Below are 24,136 nucleotides of genomic sequence, written 5' to 3' on the forward strand. Positions count from 1 at the left end.
TGGGCCATTAATGGTGATTTGGAATCTTGATGGCTCCCATTAACCAGGACAATTAACTGTAGATGACTCTGTTTCACTTGTAAGTCATCCTGTATAAGTGTGGGCTGGCAAGTGGATAATGAAGTCTTACAGTGACATGTGATCATGTCACCTGAACTGGAATCCATCTTTAACCTGGAGCTTTTCCATTGAGAAGGAGGGGTGGGAACCCAGAGAGGGACAAAGGATTCCCACCTTATGCAAAAGATATATAAGTGGGTGGAACAGAACAAAGGAGGCTGCAATCATGAGAAATCCCCTAGCTACCACCTGATCTGGAACAAGGGCTGTACCAGAGGAAAGGATTGTGCCCAGACTAGGAAGGAGTCCAGTCTGTGATAGAAGCTTATTGAAACATCTGAGGGTGAGATTTTATCTGTATTCGGTTTTCTTACTGTATTAGGCATAGACTTGCAGATTTTATTTTATTTTACTTGGTAATTCACTTTGTTCTGTCTGCTATTACTTGGAACCACTTAAATCCTACTTTCTGTATTTAATAAAATCAGTTTTTACTTAATAATTAACCCAGAGTATGTATTAATACCTGGGGCCGGGGGGCAAACAGCTGTGCATATCTCTCTATCAGTGTTATAGAGGGCAAACAATTTATGAGTTTACCCTGTATAAACTTTATACAGGGTAAAACAGATTTATTTGGGGTTTGGACCCCATTGGGAGTTGGGCAACTGAGTGTTAAAGACAGGAACACTTCATAAGCTGCTTTCAATTTAGCCTACAATTGTTAGGGGACGTGTTTCAGACCTGGGTCTGGGTTTGCAGCAGGCTAGCGGGTCTGACTCAAACCAGGCAGGGCACTGAAGTCCCAAGCTGGGAGGGAAGGGAAAGCAGGGGCAGAAGTAGTCTTGGCACATCAGTTGGCAGCCCCAAGTGTCAAGAAACCCCAAGGGGGTTTCTGTGATCCAACCCATCGCAGGTTCCTCCAGCACTTGCACCAGGAAATTGTCCCCTATGCTTTCCAAAAACTTTCCAAAAAGTTTCCCTGGGGATGTTTCATAAAAGCTAAACGTCTGATCTTTTCCTCTGGAGACACGTCTTTACATTCAAATGTCACTGTCAGACCCGTCAACAGCAGGAAAGGCTGAGCTCTGGAAACATCCTGATCCCTGTGCTAGTTGCCTCTCAGGAAGAAAGTCCTTTTGTCTGGCCTGCTCCTTCTGTCTGGGGGTCGGGGAAGCTACAAAGAGCTGAGCTGGGATGCTGAGAGAGGTCCACATGAGGGCTGGGATGAGATTTATTTTGTTTCAAAGTCTCTTTTTAACCCCCTCTAACCCACCCAAGAGTTCATCCCCTCGTTATTTTGTCCACCAATTAATCCTAATAGCTGCTATACCATTTGGGAGTCATTAATTTCCAGTTTCACATTATCTTGTTTACCATGCATAATCTCAATATAGTCCTTGTACCATATCAGTTGGCCTTTTTTATTTTTTGGGACTAATCCAGTTTCTGTCTGGTTTTCTTGCACTTATTGATAACATTCATTATTGAAAACAACTTTATCTACTTTTTATGATTAATTTTCAAGCAGGCAAAAAGTTACAGTAGAGTGTATCATCTTATGAACCGTCACATGCCTTTTACATTTGAGATTACAATTGGAATAGTTTTAGGCCCAATAATCACAACAGGCCCCACTCTAATAATACCATAAAATTACTTTATTATCAAAATTTGTATCTTTCAGGTTCTGCAGGATTTAATTTGCTTTATTTTCCATGAGGACAGCCCAACCATGTTCCTGGACATCAGAAAGAGGCTCTCAATGCTGTTGAAGAAGAGCTAAGTGAATTATTCCACCAGCTCCAATGGAAGTAATTGCTCTTCCACTGTCTCTAGTGCAGCCTTTTTTTAATTTAAATTAAATTTAGTGATTTGGTGTCACACTCCAATGGGTTCAGCTCCTGTTGCTCCAATTTCAGGCTCAACAGAGTGAAAAATCACCAAATTTTTCTCAAATGTGGAGACTCCAGGAACACAAGAAGACCAAGGATAGTGACCACGAACACAATCATAAGTACAAAGTCTTATCTGTACTGCAAATTTAATTGAAGCAATCATTAAAATTACAATTACCCATTGTGACGGACTCGGACCAGAATGCTATAAGAGAATGGTGGGAGGCAGGTATATCAGCCTCAGGATGAGCAGGTCCCTGCTCCCTGGATAGCCAAACAAAGGCTACTCCCAGTCAATTAAGGCACCTGATGCCAATTAACCAGTTAAAGCCATTAGGCTAATGGAGACAGCTGGAACCAATCAAGGTCCCACTCATACTGCTTAAAAGCTCTCCTTCCAGTTCCCTCAAGGGAGCCCCAGTAAAAGGAGCTAGAGAAGAGGAAGCATTGCTGAAGCCTGAGGTAAGGGTGAAGCTAGAAAAAGGGGACCACGGGGAAGTGGCCCAAGGAATCAAAGCAGCTCCAGTGGTGAAGGGGAAGCCGCCAACCGCTGCTACCATTAGGGTCCCTGGGCTGGAACCCGGAGTAGAGGGTGGACCTGGGTTCCCCCCCCTCCATGCTCTAAGGAGACCCCCTTGAGAGGGGAAGCAGGCTTTGGTCCAGGCAGGAGGCCGAACTGCGCCTACTAGCTCAAAGGAGCAACAGAGGCTGTGGGGTATCCCCCCTTCCTACCTCCCATACTGGCCTGTGATGAAAGTAGCTCGGTAGGCTGTGACCCTGCCACTACAGTGAGAAAGGGAGGTCACATTGAGGGCCTTAGGAAGCTTCTGAGGCCACTGAATCTGCCCGGAAGCGCATGATCCACCAATACAGGCTCGGAGCTTTGTCACATCCTGACTATACAAATCATACAGAAACCCATGCAATAACTACTTCTATAGTCATACTTACATTCTCAAAGATATTCTGGGGTCTGATGGATCTCTCAACAGATGATCATTGATAGAGGGATGGTTCCTGCTGGGGTTTCCCTTGGGATCTTCCCACTTTTACCCAACCAAGGAATCTCTTTTATATTGTAGTTCTGACCACACCTAACACCTTATGCATATGCATGAAGGTTTCAGCCCTCTTTTCCTTATCTGTACTTCCACACCCCATGAATATTGGGGTGCCCAATTTTTCATAGGATGTTTCTTAGTTCCCCTTATTCTCATTAGCATCTACGCATAACATGTGTCTATGGCAACCTGTGGTCAGGACAGGACTTTCCATGATGTTACAATCAGGGGTCTCGTGGTCTTGGACAATACATTGCTGTCAGTTGCAATCTGCTTTTCCGTAACATGACCTATTGGCACATCTTTTACCGTAATCTTGTGATCTTACTGGCATGGAGTTACCAGTAGGTCACCCACTCCTGTCAAGCATTCCTAAGCCTATGGCCTAGTGTGGCTAAGCTAAAATCTTACAGGCCTCAGTCTGTTGGCCTTCCATACCAGCCAGGCTTCACCTATATGTCTAATACACACATAACACTCCTAAATACTGGTTAATCTTACACGTCTATAACCCTACCATTTAAATCTACTAGCATACATTAATTATAGAAAAAATAGCATATACATTTTCCATTACACTAAATAACACAATAATAAATGGCTAATAAAATTAACTAATTGGCTACAATAACAAAGTCTGGTACATTAATGTCCCCTTTTTATATAGGGGATGCTATACTAATGTTACAGCTGTTTCAGCTCAGAGATTACCATCTTCTTTTCAATCTGGCCCCACTCTGGAGGGATTGCTCCTTTGCCCTCAAATTTTGCACAATAATCTTGTTCCAATATTGACCTGAAATGGGACACGAACCATTTCCAGTAAGACTGTGTTGAGCTGTCTGCTGTGATGCTCCAATTGGCATAAGCAGGTCCCGCTTGTCTATAATTTTTATATGGAATTTGATTCTTTTCACAAAGCACCATGAAGTAGTCACTTGCTACAAGACTAGAGCAGATCTCAATGACAAGCTGGTCTGTTCCATACCACTGGGTACCATTCAGGGCCTGAGGACGATGGAAATGAACACTGTGGTCTCCGTCATGACCAGGTATTGTGTTTATGCAAAGAGCCTTGCAAAAGGGACATTGCTCCCAGCACCCACAGAGCTGTTCAAATAGTATTTTATGAGGCTTCAGTTTAAGTGACTCCATATCAACCACAGCAAATTCCTGTTTCAGGTTTTCTAGGACCGGAGGCAAAGCTTTACTCATTGCCTCTTTCAGAAACTCTATGTCCTTTATTTCCTGATGTTCAATGCTTTTCAGATCACTTCTGGGAAGGTCTAAGTAATCTCCAAGTCTGTTGCAAAATTCATCCAGCCACAAGGATACGTTGCCATATTTATCTTTGACAACTCTAGTTGAGTCACGAATAGCTGAAAGAACAGGAGTCTGGAAAGAATCAAGGGAAATATTTAAGAAATTCTTCAGTCTTGGATTTTTCTTGTCTAAACAATAATCATCAACACATTTCTTGATAAAACTCTCTAAGAAGTTCCGTGGGAAATGAATGTATTGTCTGTACTTCTCAAAGTTTTCCTCCTCTGCCAGGGATATCAGAATGCTGGTTTCCAGTTTGGATCTATTGCCATTGAAGGCTGAATAGTTAGATCTCATCTCACTGACTATGTCAATGGCAGTCTTGTCATAGACTGCCTGGCGGAGAGTTGCAGAAAGCTTGGTGCATAAGAAATCAGCAAATGTTGTGATGGAGGTTGCTCCTTGGCAGGAAATTTGAAAACATTTAAAGAAATCGTCTCTTTTATTTCCGAGGTAGACGGTTGGATCATTTGCATTCTTAAATGCTCTGTGCATGTCTGCAAACCGTTCTGCTGCCATTTTGCACAGATACAGGGATAACTCTATTTTGTACTCATTATTAAATATGTATTTTGATTTTTTGGCTGCAGAATCCACCTCTCTTCTTATTTCATTCAATATTTCGTGAATGTAACTTTGATTATAATCCATTCTCTCCTGCTCCTTCGTATCAATTTTCACCTTAACAAGCTCTGTGATGTGAACTGCAACCTGCTCTATGTTCTTTATATCACAGTTATCCAAAGTCTTATGGAAGATGCCTAGTGTTTTTTTCAGGACAATATGCTTGGAAATATCGAATGAAAAACTATTTTTGCAGGAGGAACTTTTAATTTTCTCTGCTATATTGGGTTCCTGTTTAAAATGCTGCAGAAGAATGTTTTCTACATCCATGCTAATGTCTGGTTCCTCAGCAGAAGGGGCATCTGAAGATACTTCATAAACCCATCGTTTCCAAAGGCCGTCAAAGTTTTCTTTCAATGCTGCTTCACTTAGTTCCTCGCCTTTTAATCTCAGAGCCAACTCTTTGCTTCTTTTGAATAGCTCATTTTCATATTCTGACTTCTTTTCAACAAGTTTGCTTTGGTTCTTCTTCAGTTTGATAAGTTCTTCAGACTTCCTCTTAATTTCATCAATCAGTGACTCTTTCAGATCATTCAGTTTATTTTCAGAACTTGCTTTCCACTGAATTAATATTTCACTATCTTGATCCTCAGTGAAGAATCTTTCTGTGTCATTCATGATGGCATGATATTTTTCTTTAACTTCTTCTTCAAGGCTTCTCCTGATGACATGCTGAATTTCTCTCTTCTTAATTCGATTGTTCAGTTTTGTCTGCAGCTCTAACATGTGACTTCTCAACTGCCAGGTCCATTGGTTAAACATTGTTTCTAACCGGTTGTACGCTGCAATCTCCAGCGTGTTCTTGAAGCTGAAAACAAAGTTCTCATTTAATAAAGCCTTCCACAAATCACTAATTCGGACTCTTAACTCTGACAGCCTTAAAACACTGCCCTTGGATTCCTTTGTGGCAGCCATGAGAATCTTGCTCTTTAGTTTCTGCACATTTTGGCTGTAGCTGGGATTTGGAGGTGCCATTGGTGGGTCTCCTTCCCAGAGGTGAGCGAAGTAATGAATGTGGGTGTTCACATCAAATTGGATAACGTCACTAAAGCGGTTTACATCACAGAACTCTTGCTGGGCTGCAGTAATTGTAATTTCATCTAACTTTTGTTGGAGGCGTCTTTGTCCTTCCATATTCTGTTCTTTTGCAGTTATTTCTCCAACATTTTGGTGCACAAACAAACAGCTTGGGGAGAGCTTTACTTGCTTCATCCTCAGAAATGCCTGGACAGCGATCTGCAGGATATCTTGCATTTCTGAAGGGTTTTCACCAAAAATATTGATCAGAGTCATGTTGCCAAGACCAATGACAAAGGTGGCTAGTTCGTTATCATGATTGAGTGTTGATTTACTGGTTAATTCCATGGCCCGAAGCCCTTCAGTATCAACGACTAGTATATAATCAATGTGCAGACTTTGTTGGAGATGCTCATCCACTTTAATTAGTTGCATAAATGCTCCCCTGGTGCATCTCCCTGCACTGACACTAAACTGAAGACCAAACATAGCATTTAGCAATGTTGACTTCCCAGTGCTCTGAATGCCAAGCACTGAAAGGACAAACACCTTTTTGTCTCCTAACTTCTCAGTCAACTTGTCAAAAACTGCTCTCACCCATTTCAGTGGCACGTATGAAGCATCACCATCCATCAGCTCAATGGGATATCCTGAAGCCATCAGATCAGCTGCAATTTGTGGAAGTTCAAGAAAATGTTGATCTTCTTGAGGCAAAGTACCAAGAGCTTCATAAATCTGAGCAACCTCTCTCAAAATATGTTCAAGGCCAATCGTAGAAGCAGTTATCTCAGCTGAGACTGTTTCCAAGTTACTTTTCAATACATTTTCTGAGTCACCATTTTCCCTGGGTCTGTTTCTTCCAGCAGTTGTGACCATAAGACATGGTATTTTTGGCGAAGTTCTGCAAGGCGGTCAAAGCTCAAGTCATCCATAAATACTTTCAACCACTGCAAGAAATATTTTTTGGTGGTCTCTGAATGGGACTGAAGAATTTCCAGCACCAACCTCATTAAATCATTGAGGGAGGATGCTCTCCTTATCTGATCATGTCGTATAGCACGTTTCTCTGATTCAATTTGGCTCCGGTGCTGTTCAATGCTTCTCTTCCTTTTATCTTGTACGCGGGTAAGTTCCTTATCTTTCTTACACCACTTGTGCCATAATTCTCCTTGAAGAGGCAATAGCTTTTCCTTCATGCCCAATAAGTTATTCTCCTTGAAGAGGGCCATCAATTTCTGTGCCATTAACTTGGCTTGCTTACACTCTTCTTTATCTTCATCAATAAGAAAACCATGCTGGTGAGCAATTTCTACACAGGTTTCAAGACTACAAGTGGGGTTCGAACCAGCCAATAAATCTTTGATTGCTGTTGACAGTTCATCAATTAATTCTGCTTCATTTCTGTTCTTCATGCCTATTTTTATGTTTAGATTGGATTTACCTGCCACAATGTTTTCTTTTTCAGTCAAAAGACATACAAAAGGCTTTGGAGATTTTAGGAAATCACTTACAATTTGCTTGCCTATTTTGTTCTCATCAGAAGTTGTAAAGAGAACCACATTTATAGAAGCTATCTCCTGTAAAAATCTGACTTGTTGCTCATGCTCTCTTGCATCCCCATGAAGATTAGTGAATGCGATGCAATTGTCAAATCTGTCATCATCCTTTCCACCTGGACAGTACCAGGAGATTTCCACAACACCGTTCATCAGGAGACAATCTTTGTTGCTGCCTCTACAATCACGATGGAAAAAAATGTCATGCTTGTGCTTACTCAGCAGGGCATTCAGGATCTTAGACTTTGAAGAATGAGGTGAGTTACCAATCCGTGTGAAGGACACCACAGGTGTATCTGCTTGATAAATCAGTTTACTTTTATAATTTTTAATGCTAGTCTCCTCTCCTGATTTCTCAACATGTTTCCAGCTCTTTTTAACTTGTGTAAGGGACCAAAGAGGGAATTCTATTTGTGAAGTACAAGGATTTGGCACCAGAAGTGGGAGTGCAAACTGGCAGAAAGCGAGCTTTGTTGAAAGATATTGTCTCATGAAGTCATCTGCACAATGAAAAATTGCCATCTGGATGTCCATTGGGTGCACGTGTGTCTGTCTTGGTGTAACAGACTCATTAGTTCCCTCATCATCATTTAAAAAGTCCTCGTAGATATCTGAGGTTGCATCTGAGGATTCGTTCACCTTGCTTGACGTGTTCAGTGCACTTGTTCTTTCTTGTTTTGTTTTACAGACATCTTTGCAAACCAGGTACCGTACCCGATAGTCCAGCATCAACAGCTTTTGCAAAAAATAAAATGGCAGTTCACTCTCAGTGCTGGGCTGGCTGTCATGTAAAGAGGTCTTGTCAATCACATGGAAATCTGCCATCCCCATTTTCCTTGGATAGTAGTTTTCAAGTCCAAGTCGTTTGATGAAATTGAGAAAGTCTTGAGTTTTGAATCCTTCAGACATTTTAACATCATTTGGTGGCGCTTGGGGCTGTGGCTTTGGTAGGGTTATCTGCTTAGCCCTTTGATAGACATTCCTTAGTTCTTTTTTTATATCCTGTTTCTGCAGATTGCTACTGGAAGGTTCATATTCTCCTTTTACAAGGGTATTTAGGTCTCTTTCTAGGGCATCCCAGTCATCACATGCATTAGGCTTCATAAAGACATTAGCTACTTCACCTGACAACAAGTGTCCCAGGTGACACTTCATAAAAGTAAAACGTTTGTTCTTCTCCTCTGGAGACATGTCTTTGAATTCAGCTGCTGTCACTGTCAGACCTGTCAGTAGGAGGAAAGCCTGAGCTCTGGAAACATCCTGATCCCTAAGCGTCAAATATCCCTCATGTGCCTTTTGCATTTCCTTTAACATGAAGTTAATTTCTGGGTACCCGAGGAGATACTGAAAAGTGTGACTGTCTACACAGTATCCTGTGCTGGCTGCAATGGAGAGCAATAACAGCTCAATGTCTATCTGCTCTCGGCCCTGTAGAGCCTTCCGCAAGGAACCCAAAGCTAAGCTCACATCCAAGCTGGCCTTTACTTTTGCTTCCTCCATGGCTGCTGGAGAGGAGTTAGGCCCATAGGTAACGGCCTGTATGTAATTCTTCATTTCCTGTAGGACTTGAATGAAATCAGCAAATTCAGAAACACGGATAGATTTTTGCTGCTTTTCTTCAGCATGAAAGATCCACTGCATAATGGAGGAAGATTTGGGGAAATTCTTAACTGAATAGACATGAGGGTCCAGAAGGCAGCGCAGCAGAGATTTGATGTATTCAGTATTTTGTGCAGGTAAATCTTTGCACAGTGAAACTGTGTTTTCCAGGAAATCCTGAAGCATCTTATCCGACAGGCAAACGTCAATCCAGGTCCTGCTGTGTTTTGTTTTTTCATGTAACTTCTGTTTGAAATTGAGCAGAGTCACCAGCTGTTCTTCATCCCCAGTGACTTCCCAGCTCTTCATTTCCTCTAAAAACAATTTGGCCTCATCCACTGCACTGACTAACTCCTCCCCAACCAATGTACTTGCACTTAGCTTTGTTAGGGCTTCATAGGCCCTTGTGAGGCTGCTACTCATTTGATAAACATCTTTAAAGTCTTGTCTGTGATTGGACAGGATTATGTCCCACACTGGAATCAGCTGAGAGCCTCTGTCAATAACAGACCAGGTTTTGTTACTGACCAATAGTCCAGATTTCCATGCTGTGAGTGAATCCACTCCAGGTGGGCCGCCTGTCTTGGTCACAAACAGCTGAACCTCTGTTTGCATTTGTTTTCTATCTGTGCCCTGAAATGAGGCTTCAGAACCTGATTTTGATGCAGTAACACCAGCTGCAACACTCCAACCAAAGCCACTATAGCTGCCCCCAATGTAAGAGCTGAGTGCATCAGATGTTTGTTTCTTCACCTCATCCAGCTGCTCTGCCCGGAATCCCTCAGAAGACGCTTTCCACCAGAATATCCCACCCAAGTGAAGGGGGCCCTGGTTTACATGAGACCCGAATCGATTGAAGAAACTCCCGCCCCTGCTCTTCAGCATGTTGAGCTTGTCTGGCTCTGGGGTGTGACTCAAAAGCTGCTCGATCTCTTTTAACTCTTGCAGTGCTGCACTGGAAAGTCGAAGCTGAGCCTTGGGGAAGTAGCATGAGGCCAGTGGGATGTAGCTGTACTTGGTGGTGCAAATGTAGGTGTTTTCAGAGCGGGACCTGTGGGTTCCTTGAGATTCTGAACAGCTGCGATAATCTGAGCTGGTTTCAGCACTAAACCCCCCAAACCCACCCTTGGCTGTGACGCTAATGCTGAAGCCCAGATTTTCCATGGTCCTGGTGAACGAGGACTCTGCTTCGGCAGATGAAAACTCCTTCTTCTCAAACAATGGCCCTTGCTGTGGACCAAAGAGCTCGAACCCTTCTGGGATGTCTATGAGCTGCTCTCGCTTCTCCATCATCTCTGCAAGCTTGTTGGTTTTGTAAATGCCCTGCAGGGCCAGCCCTCCTGATGCCCATCTCAAAACGTCCTTGTCAGGGAGATTCTCACTTTGGGACACCGACTCTTCCAGGAGGTCTAATTGTTTGTGCACATTCTCTATCACTTCCTTCAAAGGCTTCTCAGATGGTGCCCAGTACTGTGGGGATATGTCCATAACTTGCTGCAGCTCCTCCTCTTTCTTTCTCACAGCTTCCTCAGGGTGGCTCCTGCCTTTCTCCTGCATTTCTTTTAGCTCCTTCAGCGCCAACTTAGCCTGCTCCTGCCTCTTCTTTAGCATTTCCAAGCGCTGCTCCTGCAGCTGTGTCATTGTTGCCTTGCTGTCTGTCTTAAGTAGTTCTTGGAGGGCCTGCTTTTCCCATGTGTGCTGCTGTATGTCTAACTTCAGAAAGTCTTCATATTGCAGGTGTTTCAAGGCTTGGATAGAGGTAACTCCAAGTTGCTTGTGCAGTTTAGGCAGCCAGTACTCTGCACTCAGACCCACTGCTTCCAGTCTCTTGGCTAGTTCATCCTTTGCAGGATCTCCCTGCGCTGAATTCTTGGGTTTTTCCTTTCCCGTAGACATGGCTGTGAAATGAGTAGAAAAATATATCACACTTCCATGAAGCTGTCCTCTCCTTCCCTACCTCCGCCGGCTCCATTCCGACCTTGATGCAATATGCAATGGGCTACACTGTGCCCTTAGCCAAGCCCAGGGTGGATAAGAAATTGTGTTTTAAAAAATAAATAAAATTACGATTTTGTGTTTAATTTAAATATATACTTTTCTTTTTAAAAATAAACCTATTTAAATATATTGAAATTATCAAAATATATTTTAAGGCCTAAACTTACTATAATGTATTAAAATCATTTAAAGTAAACACAATTAATATTAAGCAGTACGTTTGTTGGTTAATTTTTAAAGAGAGGTCAAACCACTGAATGGCTGGAAGTCATTATCTAAGCACCTGGAACCAGAGTTTGCTGAAGGACTAAATCAGCTTTTGACAGCAGTAGCCTCTTCTGCAGGTGCAGTGAACATTTTCTTCATCTCAGTTTATTCAACTAGGTCAGTTCATTCAAAGTTAAGAAACTAACTGGGAATTGATGAAGCAGGAACTCTCGTTTTCATCTTCCAAGCTATGAATAAAAACTAAGTGTGAGAGAATGAGATCTACTAGTTCTAAAACCCTGAATGTTGGGATGAACAGAAACAATCTTTCAATTTACTACCCACAGATAATACTTCCTCTAATAAATCTGTCAGTTTTAAATATGAAATATGTTTTAATAAATGTTTTCTTATATTCAGCACATTTAAGGTAGTTTTATTTAATTTAATTTATTTAACTAATAAGAACAAAACTTTAAATGCACTTTTTGCACATTTTCACATGAATTCCAATTTCCATTAAAATAGAGCTTGACACAAATCATAAGTAAAAAATTAAGCATCATTTCAGAAATAAGAAATTCATCATTCACCATTTTCCTAATATAATAAAGAAATGTAAAAATTAAGAATCCAAATAAATGTATGTTAGGCTACGTAATTATTTAAATAAATTTGTATAGATATAGTGTATCCTCCTGGTTAGCAAAAAGTACCACCAAATTTAGTGTGAAGGCTCTAATTCATTGCAAATCAACATATTTTTCGTAGTTAGCAACCTCTGAGACTCAACATTTCTTTACATAAATATCTAAAGGTACAAATGCAAAGCAAGATTAAAATTATTTAAATCAATAATTCCTGCTTGCTGATTTAAAACACAATTAAAATCAGTTACTTAAATGACTTTGATTTAAATCAGTGCACCCTGGCTACAGCGCTGGGTAGGGTGTGATGTGGTGCTGTTGAGGTGCTCTGGGAGGGGTCATGTCAGGGATAGGAAAACATAGTATGTGATCATGTAATTAAAGGCTGTACCATTAAAGCTGCCTGGGTAACCTTATTTCTGGCATTTCCTACCTTCTGAGTGCTTAACTTTGCAACCGTAGTAATGTTCTTTTAACATAGTTTGTGTATGTGCATGCAAGTCATATTCTAAGTTTTTTAAAAAAAGCTTTTCAATGGCAATTCCATCATCTGGCATCATACTGACGACCACATGGGTCATCAGAAGGGTCAGAACCTTTAGATCCGCCGCACAGACCTCTGTCACTTGAGGTAACTGAGTAACTGATAGCAGTAGCAGGTTGTTACCCAGTCTCCTTGCCCACCAAATCCTAGCCTCACCCCTCCAGATTCCTGAACTTGGGCTTCTCGCCTAAACATTTATCCCTCCCACTCTGCTCCTGCAGCTGCTCCCCCTTTTCCCTCCTGATCTGATCCTAAACCCAGCCCCCACCCAACATTTATCCCCCAACCTGCTTCTGAACCCCACCCTCACCTTTAGCCCCACTAAGCTGCTTCCAAACCTGCTCCCTCCCCCTTAGCCCTGCTGACCAGCCCCGACCCCAGACCTCCATCCTAAGCCTTGACAGCTGGCTCGTGGACACAAGACCCACCCCCCATACCCTAGCTCTTTCAGCTGCTGCTTGTTCCCACCATTTAGCCCTGCCAGCCTGCACCAGGATCTTCGGCACCTCACCCTTAGCCCTTGCAGCCAGTACCTGGAACCCTTTCCTGATACTTTAATCTCCCCAGACTGCTCCTGAACCCACCCCCCATCTGTTCCTGAATCCTGCCTGCCCCAACACCCTACCCACCTGCCCAGCACCTGCCCCCTTAACACCACCAGTCCTGCTCTTGGGTCCAGGCTTGGCTTTGGTCTGCTGAGCTCATGTAAGCACTGAGTTCTACACTGAATCCCTCAGGGAAGGATCCATTAATAGAGAATCTCTATGTCCTAGTGAGGATGAAAGGATGGAAAATGATCAAATACAGGCAGGGTCTGATCAGAAACAGTCAAATGAAAAAGAGTCCCATTCAATTACATGGTGTAATGGCAGACAGCTAAAAGGAGACAAGTTTTTAAAGTGCTTATATACCAATGCTAGAAGTCTAAATAATAAAATGGGTGAATGAGAGAGCCTCGTATTAAATGAGGATATTGATATAATGGGCATCACAGAAACTTGGTGGGATGAGGATAATCAATGGGACACAGTAATACCAGGGTACAAAATATATCGGAAGGACAGAACAGGTTGTGCTGGTGGGGAAGTGGCACTATATGTGAAAGACAGCGTAGAATCAAATGAAGTAAAAATCATAAATGAATCAAACTGTACCATCGAATCTCTATGGATAGAAATTCCATGCTCTAATAATAAGAATATAGTGGTAGGGATATATTACCGACCACCTGACCAGGATGGTGATAGTGACTGTGAAATGCTCAGGGAGATTAGAGAGGCTATTAAAATAAAAAACTCAATAGTAATAATAATGGGGGATTTCAATTATCGCCACATTGAGTGGGTACTTGTCACCTCAGGAAAGGATGCACAGATAAAGTTTCTTGATACCTTAAATGACTGCTTCTTGGAGCAGCTGGTCCTGGAACCCACCAGAGGATTTAGTCCTAAGTAGAGCACAGGATCTGGTCCAAGAGGTGAACATAGCTGGACCGCTTGGTAATAGTGACCATAATATAATTAAATTGAATATCCCTGTGGCAGGAAAAACACCACAGCAGCCCAATGCTGTAACATTTAATTTCAGAAAGGGGAACTACACAAAAATGAAGAGGTTAGTTAAACAGAAATTAAAAGGTACAGCGCCAAAAGTGAAATCTCTGCAAGCTGCGTGGAAACTTTTTAGACACACCATAATAGAGGCTCAACTTAAATGTATACCCCAAATTAAAAAACACAGTAAGAAAACCGAAAAAGAGCCACCGTGGTTAAACAACAAAGTAAAAGAAGCAGTGAGAGGCAAAAAGGCATCCTTTAAAAAGCGGAAGTTAAATCCTAGTGAGGAAAATAGAAAGGAACATAAACACTATCAATGAAATGTAAAATACAATTAGGAAGGCCAAAACAGAATTTGAGGAACAGTTAGCCAAAGACTCAAAAAATAATAGCAAATTTTTTTTTAAGTACATCAGAAGCAGGAAGCCTGCTAAACAACCAGTGGGGCCACTGGACGATCGAGGTGCTAAAGGATCACTGAAGGACGATAAGGCCATTGCTGAGAAACTAAATGAATTCTTTGCATCGGTCTTCATGGCTGAGGATGTGAAGGAGATTCCCAAACCTGAGCCATTCTTTTTAGGTGACAGATCTGAGGAACTGTCCCAGATTGAGGTATCATTAGAGGAGGTTTTGGAACAAGTTAGTAAATTAAAGAGCAATAAGTCACCAGGACCACATAGTATTCACCCAGGAGTTCTGAAGGAACTCAAATGTGAAATTGCAGAACTACTAACTGTAGTCTCTAACCTCTCATTTAAATCAGCTTCTGGACCAGATGACTGAAGGATAGCTAATATCACGCCAATTTTTAAAAAGGGCTCCAGAGGTGATCCCAGCAATTACAGGCCTGTAACCCTGACTACAGTACCGGGCAAACTGGTTGAAACTATAATAAAGAACAATATTGTCAGATGCATAGATGAACATAATTTGTTGAGGAAGAGCCAACATGTTTCTGTAAAGGGAAATCATGCCTCACCAATCTACTAGAATTCTTTGAGGGGGGCAACAAGCATGTGGACCAAGGGGATCCAGTAGATATAGTGTACTTAGATTATCAGAAAGCCTTTGACAAGGTCCCTCACCAAAGGCTCTTATGCAAAGTAAGCTGCCATGGGATAAGAGGGAAGGTGCTCTTATGGATTGGTAAGTGGTTAAAAGATAGGAAACAAAGGGTAGGAATAAATGGTCAGTTTTCAGAATGGAGAGAGGTAAATAGTGGTGTCCCCCAGGGGTCTGTACTGGGACCAGTCCTATTCAACATTTTCATAAATGATCTGGAAAAAGAGGTAAACAGTGAGGTGCAAAAATTTGCAGATGATACAAAATAATTAAAGACAGTGAAAACCCAGGCAGACTGGAAGAGCTACAAAAGGATCCCTCAAAACTGGGTGACTGGGCAACAAAATGGCAGATGAAATTTAGTGTTGATAAATGCGGAATGCACATTGGAAAACATAACCCCAACTATACATCTAAAATGATGGGGTCTAAACTAGCTGTTACCACTCAAGAAAGAGAACTTCGAGTCATTGTGGATAGTTCTCTGAAAACATCCACTCACTGTGCAGCGGCAGTCAAAAAAGCGAACAGAATGCTGGGAATAATTAAGAAAAGGATAGGTAATAAGACAGAAAATATCATATTGCCTCTATATAAATCTATGGTACACCCACATCTTGAATACTCTGCAGATGTGGTCGCCTCATCTCAAAAAAGATATATTGGAATTGGAAAAGGTTCAGAAAAGGGCAACAAAAATTATTAGGGGTGTCATAAAAATAAAGGGAAGGGTAAACACCTTTAAAATCCCTCCTGGCCAGAGGAAAAATCCTTTCACCTGTAAAGGGTTAAGAAGCTAGGATAACCTCGCTGGCACCTGACCACAATGACCAATGAGGAGACAAGATACTTTCAAAGCTGGAGGGAGGGAGAAACAAAGGGTCTCTGTCTGTCTGTGTGTTGCTTTTGCCGGGGACAGAACAGGAATGGAGTCTTAGAATTTAGTAAGTAATCTAGCTAGATATGCGTTAGATTATGCTTTCTTTAAATGGCTGAGAAAATTAAGCTGTGCTGAATAGAATGGATATTCTCGTCTTTGTGTCTTTTTTGTAACTTAAGGTTTTGCCTAGAGGGATTCTCTATGTTTTGACTCTAATTACCCTGTAAGGTATTTATCATCCTGATTTTACAGAGGTGATTCTTTTTACCTTTTCTTATATTAAAATTCTTCTTGTAAGAAACTGAATGCTTTTTTTTTTATTGTTTTTAAGATCCAAGGGTTTGGGTCTGTGGTCACCTATGCAAATTGGTGAGGATTTTTATCAAGCCTTCCCCAGGCAGGGGGGTGCAAGGTTTTGCTGAGGATTTTGGGGGGAAAGAGGTTTCCAAACAATGCTTTCTCAGTAAACCAAGTCAAACGTTTGGTGGTGGCAGTGGAAGTCCAAGGGCAAAGGGTAAAATAGTTTGTACCTTGGGAAAGTTTTAACCTAAGCTGGTAAAAGTAAGCTTAGGAGGTTTTCATGCAGGTCCCCACATCTGTATCCTAGAGTTCAGAGTGGGGAAGGAACCGTGACAAGGGGTAAGGAATGGCTTCTGTCTGAGGAGAGATTAATAAGACGGGGACTTTTTAGCTTGAAAAAGAGACAGCTAAGGGGAGATATGATTGAGGTCTCTAAAATCATGACTGGTATAGAGAAAGTAGATAAGGAAGTGTTTTTCTACTTCTTCATAACACAAAAACTAGGGGTCACCAAATGAAATTAATAGGCAGCAGATTTAAAACAAACAAAAGGAAGTATTTCTTCACACAACGCACAGTCAACCTGTGGAACTCCTTGCCAGTGGATGTTGGGAAGGCCAAGACCATAACAGGGTTCAAGAAAGAACTAAATAAATTCATGGAGTATAGATCCATCAATGGCTATTAGCCAGGATAGGCAGGGATGGTGTCCCTAGCCTGTTTGCCAGAAGCTGGGAATGAGCGACAGGGGATGGATCACTTGATGATTCCCTGTTCTGTTCTTTCCCTCTGGGGCATCTGGCATTGGCTACTGTCAGAAGACAGGATACTGGGCTAGATGGACCTTTGGTCTGACCCAGTAGGGCTGTTCTTATGAACAGCTATTTTCTCACACCTAAACTGCAGCAGAAAGGTCCCAGGCTCCCTGTTTTGCCTGCCTGAACCCAGCAGAGAGTTCTGTGATGGATCAGCAAAGCAGGGGACTACAACTCCCATCAGTGACCTCCCCACGGCACATCCCCTTCTTGCTGGCCAGGGAAGGGGAAGGTCCTGGACCATGAATTGACCAGGCTCTCTTTGGAAGCGGCAGCTGCATGACAAGCCAGAGACTGCAGAGAAGCCGAAGCAACAGCCACTTGGCAAGCAGGGAGCTGAAGAGAAGCTGAATTCAGAGGGGAATCCTCAGGACCCATATGCCGAGCTGTGTGTGGGACAGGCTGTGTGTGCTGGTTGTCACAGCTAGGTGCAGGGCTCCATGGAACTTATGGGGCAGCAGCAGTGGGTGGGCAGGGAGCCTGTGCAGAGGGGCCCAGTGAGAGACACTGACTGAACCTGGCCTGGAAGCCTGCAAGCTCCTACTTGCTGGACGGGAGGCTGGACGGGAGAAGGCCCCCCCAGGCACTAGGCCTAAGGAGCCCTGACTTTCTGGACGGCCCCAGGGACCCAAACAGAAACCGCTGGAACTGGAATTATTGAAGGCTCTGTATCTAGGGTACCTGCAACCTTCCCCTTTCCTGCCAGCTCCAGTAAAACACCCTTTCCCTGAGCCATGTGTCTGAGTGGCTACTGGGACCCACCAGGGCTAGCGCCTATACGGCCTAGCTGCTGAAGCACTTATGGCGCTTACCGCTGAGTCGCGGTACACCAGGCATGGTACTGGCCCCTCAGGGTTTGGGGTACTGAACAGTCCCAATAAATACTGTACATTAGAAAAAGGGCCAGGGACAAACGAGACTTCCAAAGGGACAGACAGACTCAGTCAGAAACACCCCCTCCTCCCTCAGGGAAAATCACCAGCATTCAAGGACTGCACCTTCCTTCTCCAATACCTCACAGCTCCTTGCTCTGCCGGCACACCCGGCTCTTTCACTTTACACAAAATAACTTTTTCTTTCACTCGGCCTATTGCTTCCTGGGCACACAATTGGTATCTCAGCTGGCTCCTGCTTTTATAGAAACCACCCCCACTGTCGACTGAGCTTTCATGTGCAACGTTAACTGTTTCCCACAGCCCAGCATGCCATTCCATCCAAACATACAGACGCTGGACATTTCGGCAGGGGTGAGGTTGGAGGTAGGGGCTACGCTCCTAAGCCCCATCCACACATGAAGCCAAAAACGAGATGCCACATGCTGTAGACTGTGGAAACCTGCATAATAGGATCATCCCTTTTCGTTATGACCTGCTTTGATCAGAAGAACTAGTGAACGATGCAGACATCTATGTTGCGGTCATTAGGTCTCAGAGTTAACAGTTCACTGATGAATGGGGCAGTTCATGCCTGTCAGAGATACAGTTTCAAGCTGTCTCCAGTCTCAGGGAGATATTGCTGCATTGATTACACTGGGTCACATTTTAAAATTTTTTTTTCCAGCCATGTAAGTTAGAGCAACGGTTCTCAACCTGTGGTCTGCGGACCCCTGGGGATCGGCAGACTGTGTCTAAGCCCTGGTCTACACTAGGAGTTGAGGTCGAATTTAGCAGTGTTAAATTGATTTAACCCTGCACCCGTCCACACAACGAAGCCCTTTTTTTCGACTTAAAGGGCTCTTAAAATCGATTTCCTTACTCCACCCCCGACAAGGGGATTAGCGCTGAAATCGCCTTGCCGGGTCGAATTTGGGGTACTGTGGACTCAATTAGACGGTATTGGCCTCCGGGAGCTATCTGTTGAGGGAAAAGCTAATATGTGCAGAGCTGGCACCTTTTGGCGCCAGCCACTGTCTGTGCAGCACAGACCGCAGCACATTTGGGGAATCGTTTCGGGCCTTGAAACTGTTCAGCACAGACCGCAGCACATTTGGGGAATCGTTTCAGGCCTTGAAACTGTTGTCCTTCCTGTCTTTGTGGTATGCGAGGCACGTTGTGTAACTGCATGTTCCGTTTTAATGATAAAGTTGTTGACATTCTCAGAACACGAGAAAGCACTCACCAGAGAGTGGCTGAGGATGGGGTGAGGATGGAATTCATTGGTTAAGGGTGCCGATGCACGAGGGCAGCACGCGATGTCAGATGGTATATAAGCTTTGCATAAACTGTATACGGTGTCCCCTCCTGACTAGCGGAGGGGCACCACGCTCGAGCGTAATACATTAAACACAGACTGGAAACTCTGCAGATCTGGACCTGGTTTTTGGTGCCTCAGCCTAAAAACTTGAACCGTGCGCGACCGATCAGGTATAATTCGCAACAGTTTTGGCACCCCAGATGGGACTTTAGGCTCGTCACAAAGGCATACTGAGGTCACGTTCCTCCTCGCGGACAGCTCTAGCCGGCAAAAGGTGAATTTACCTTGGAGAATTCCGACGGGGGGAAACACGAACAGTCGCTCGGACGATAAGGTGGCACATTAGGTGTCCCCTCAGTTGCCCAATTATGAGCTCTGGGCAGAGTATCAAGAAGGGGACCCCTTTGGCGGAAATTCTAGAGAATTGGAAGAATATTTCAGGCACCCATGGGTTAAAGAAGAAGAAAACTATTGTTTTATGTAAAGTAGAATGGCCAGTAATTCAGGCCCTTCCTCAGGTATCTATGCAATGGCCACCTGACGGGTCATTTGCAGGGGAAATATTGACTGCGTTGAGAAAGAGGCTGGAAGATAAGGCTCCAGCCCAGATGGATTACTGGTATGTATGGGACAATTGGGCTTATGCGCGTGCGAAAGGACGTCCTCTTACTTCTTCTTTTTCTTATCTGTCCCAGGGGTCTTCGGCCCCACCCTATCCTCTGCCTACTTCCTCTCCCTTTCCTCCAGCTTATTCTCAGTCTTCTGATTCATGCCTGCAATCCTCCCGGTTGCAGCCTCCCTGCTTATGTGGACCCGTTCTGGATCCACCGATTGCTTTGCAAGCCCCTCTTATTCAGCAACCTCTTGTCTCCCATACGGTGGACGGAGGTGAACAAGTTGTTTTCCCCTATGTGCACCGCCCCTTTGGCCCAGGCGACTTGATAACATGGCAACAGCAGATGCCTCGCCTGCGTGATGATCCGGAACAGGTATTACAAACGATTCGATCTGTGTTTACTGCTTTTAATCCTGCCTGGGGGGATGTTCAGGTAATTTTGGACACACTTTTTACTCCCGATGAGAAGTATTCCATCTTGGATGCCAATAGGCGCTGGGCAGGAGAGGATAATGTCCGTACTGCCTGGCCCCTTGTTGATCCTGGTTGGAACCCTAATGTTTCTGCCCAAATGGACCTCCTTAAAGCAGGCAGGGACGGTCTCTTAGAGGCGGTGCGTAAAGCAGGTAGTAAGTCAGCTAATTTGTCTAAAATTCGTGAATGTCAGCAGGAGGTCACTGAGCATCCCTCTGCCTTCCTAGCCCGCTTGTCGAAACGAGTCCGCATATACGGCGGCGGCGTCGACCCAGAAGCAGAGACAAACCATCCAATGATGGTTTCCTTTTATGTCGATCAAGCAGCCCCAGACATTAGAAAATATTTCTCTAAACATGTGCCTGATTGGCCAGGGAAACCTCTCCAGGAAGTAGTCCGCTTGGCCACTTTCATGTTTAATGGCAGGGACGAGGAGAAAGCTAAGGAAAAGCGTAAACAAAAGAAGGAAGAAGTAAGTATGTTGGCAGCCGCGTTGCAGGTCCCAGTTGGGAGTCAGAATTGGCGGGATCATGGCGGAGCGAGAGGCAGGGGGCGGGGACGAACAGAGCCAAGAGGAAATTGGGTAAATACGAAATTTGGCACTTGTAACTACTGTAAACAACCAGGACACTGGAAAAGGGAATGTCCCCTCCGCCCAAAGGGGGCCCCTTGGCAGGAGCCAGTGCACAATGGCCTGTCCGGTTTTTCCCAGACTTCTCAAGGGTATCCTTCCACCAACCCTTTGAATCAAATTGACCCCCAGTGACTGGAGGCAGAGATTTTGGGAATTTTGGGAGAGTTGGAGTGGGACCTGGGAATGCAGTCACAAATTTACCTGCAAATTGGGGAACGTTTAGTGCCTTTCTTGGTAGATACAGGAGCTACCCTTTCCACTATAACGTTTGTGCCAGGGCCCGTGTCTAATACTAAGGTGTGGGTGCAAGGTATAGAAGGAAATCCCTGCCCGGCTCGGTTATCTTACCCTATCCCCATTAAGCTTGGTTCTCTAAAGCTATCCCATAGGTTTGTTATAATGCCGGAGGGCCCAGCAAACCTTCTGGGACGAGATGTGCTGGGCAAATTAGGAGCACATATATATTGTGCCCCTGAGGGGCTTCGTCTGATTGTTCCAGATTCGACAGTTGCCTCTCTTATGACATTGACTACGTCTGTTCCCAGTGTACCCTTTGAATTGTCTAGTGTTCCCCATTTTTTATGGAGTACAAATTCCACTGATGTGGGTCTCCTTAAATCTGCGGTTCCGGTGAGTCTAACAACTAAAGATGGGCCGCCCCCTTCCGTGAAGCAGTATCCCTTGCCAAGGGAAGCGGAGGAGAGTATCTCACGTGTTATTGACAGCTACTTGGCACAAGGAATTCTGGTTCCTTGTAGTTCACCCTGTAATACGCCCATCCTTCCGGTAAGAAAACCTAAACCAGGAACTGACAGGCACCCGGTTTATCGGTTTGTTCAGGATTTACGCGCTATTAATGACTACGTTATAGCCCCGCATCCAGTTGTTCCTGACCCGAGTACTATTTTGACATTAATTCCTCACTTGGCCACTTGTTTTACTGTAGTCGATTTGAGTGCCGCATTTTTTAGTATCCCTTTGCACCCGGATTCCCAATATCTATTTGCCTTTACCTGGAAAGGTCAGCAATTAACATGGACGCGGCTCCCCCAGGGATTCTCTGGATCCCCTACTATCTTTTCTTGCATTCTCACAGCAGATTTGAAGGACATTGTTTTGCCCGGTTCTTCGGTTTTGGTTCAGTATGTAGATGATTTGTTGATTGCCTCTTTGGACTATAGCACATGTTTAACTGATTCTGTCGTTTTACCTACTGCATTAGCGAATAAAGGTCATCGTGCGTCCCCATCCAAGTTACAGCTGTGCCTAAATCAGGTAATTTATCTGGGTTTTGTAATTCGGCCTGGGGAGCGTTTATTATCTCCCGATAGAGTGCGGGCAATCCAGGATTACCCGCGCCCGACAACAAAAAGACAGTTACGGGCTTTCTTAGGGGCTGCCGGCTTTTGTCGACCTTGGATCGTGGGGTTTGGAGAACTGGTAAAACCCCTGCTTTTCTTAAGGGGACTTTCAGAGGTGCCCGTTCCTGCTGGGCTGTTTGCCTATGGCTGAACAGAAATGTTCCCCGCTGTTAGCCACGCAGTGGGGGGAGGCAAAATGCGACCTTGTAATGAAAGCACATGTGCTATGTATGTAATGTTAACAGCAAGGTTTACCGTGAAAGAGAGTGTACCACTGTTCTATAAAATGTATCTTTTTAAATACCACTGTCCCTTTTTTTTTCTCCACCAGCTGCATGTGTTTCAAGGATCACAGGATCTTCTTCCCAGAGGCTTGTGAAGATCAGAAGGCGAAAAAAATGCACTTGTGATAAAATGTTCTCTGAGCTCATGCTCTCCTCCCACACTGACAGAGCACAGACGAATGCATGGAGGCAGACAATGTCAGAGTGCAGGAAAGCACCGAATGACCGGGAGGAGAGGTGGCGGGCTGAAGAGAGTAAGTGGCGGGCTGAAGCTGAAAGGCGGTGGCAGCGTGATGAGAGGAGGCAGGATTCAATGCTGAGGCTGCTGGAGGATCAAACTAATATGCTCCAGCATATGGCTAAGCTGCAGGAAAGGCAGCTGGAGCACAGTCCGCCACTACAGCCCCTGTGTAACCAACCGCCCTCCTCCCCAAGTTCCATAGCCTCCTCACCCAGACATCCAAGAACACGGTGAGGGGGCCTCCGGCCACCCAGCCACTCCACCCCAGAGGATTGCCCAAGCAACAGAAGGCTGGCATTCAATAAGTTTTAAAGTTTTAAACTTTTAAAGTGCTGTGTGGCCCTGTCCTTCCCTCCCCCATCACCCCTCCCAGTGCTTCTCTCCTCCACCACCCCTCCTGGGCTACCTTGGCAGTTATCCCCCTATTTGTGTGATGAATTAATAAAGAATGCATGAATGTGAAGCAACAATTACTTTATTGCCTCTGCAAGCGGTGATCGAAGGGAGGTGGGGAGAGTGGTTAGCTTACAGGGAAGTAGAGTGAACCAAGCGGCGGGGGGTTTCCATCAAGGAGAAACAAACAGAACTTTCACACTGTAGCCTGGCCAGTCACAAAACTGGTTTTCAAAGCTTCTCTGATGCGCATTGTGCCCTCCTGTGCTCTTCTAACCGCCCTGGTGTCTGGCTGTGCGTAACCAGCGGCCAGGCGATATGCCTCAACCTCCCACCCCGCCATTAACGTCTCCCCCTTACTCTCACAGATATTGTGGAGCACACAGCAAGCAGTAATAACAGTGGGACTATTGGTTTTGCTGAGGTCTAACCGAGTCAGTAAACTGCGCCAGCGCTCGTTTAAAAGTCCAGATGCACATTCTACCACCATTCTGCACTTGCTCAGACTGTAGTTGAACAGCTCCTGACTACTGTCCAGGCTGCCTGTGTACGGCTTCATGAGCCATGGCATTAAGGGGTAGGCTGGGTCCCCAAGGATAACTATAGGCATTTCAACATCCCCAACGGTTATTTTCTGGTCTGGGAATAAAGTCCCTTCCTGCAGCTTTTGAAACAGACCAGAGTTCCTGAAGATGCGAGTGTCATGTACCTTTCCTGGCCATCCCACGTTGATGTTGGTGAAATGTCCCTTGTGATCCATCAGTGCTTGCAGCACTATTGAAAAGTACCC

The 24,136-nt window shown here is 44.3% G+C and overlaps 1 protein-coding gene across 1 annotated transcript in view; it reads right to left on the reverse strand.

The window, feature by feature from the left end:
• Nucleotides 1-1,703: 1,703 nt before the first annotated feature.
• Nucleotides 1,704-24,136, reverse strand: part of LOC119853870 (interferon-induced very large GTPase 1-like) — a 28,162-nt gene continuing 5,729 nt past the window's right edge. The window contains 2 exon segments of the mRNA XM_038397414.2: nt 1,704-6,825; nt 6,828-11,036. Of these exon segments, the coding sequence (XP_038253342.2) occupies nt 3,704-6,825; nt 6,828-11,034 (7,329 nt within the window). The 5' untranslated portion in view covers nt 11,035-11,036 and the 3' untranslated portion in view covers nt 1,704-3,703.

The sequence above is a fragment of the Dermochelys coriacea genome, chromosome 3 (genome assembly GCF_009764565.3).
Source record: "Dermochelys coriacea isolate rDerCor1 chromosome 3, rDerCor1.pri.v4, whole genome shotgun sequence".
NCBI lineage: Eukaryota > Metazoa > Chordata > Testudines > Dermochelyidae > Dermochelys > Dermochelys coriacea.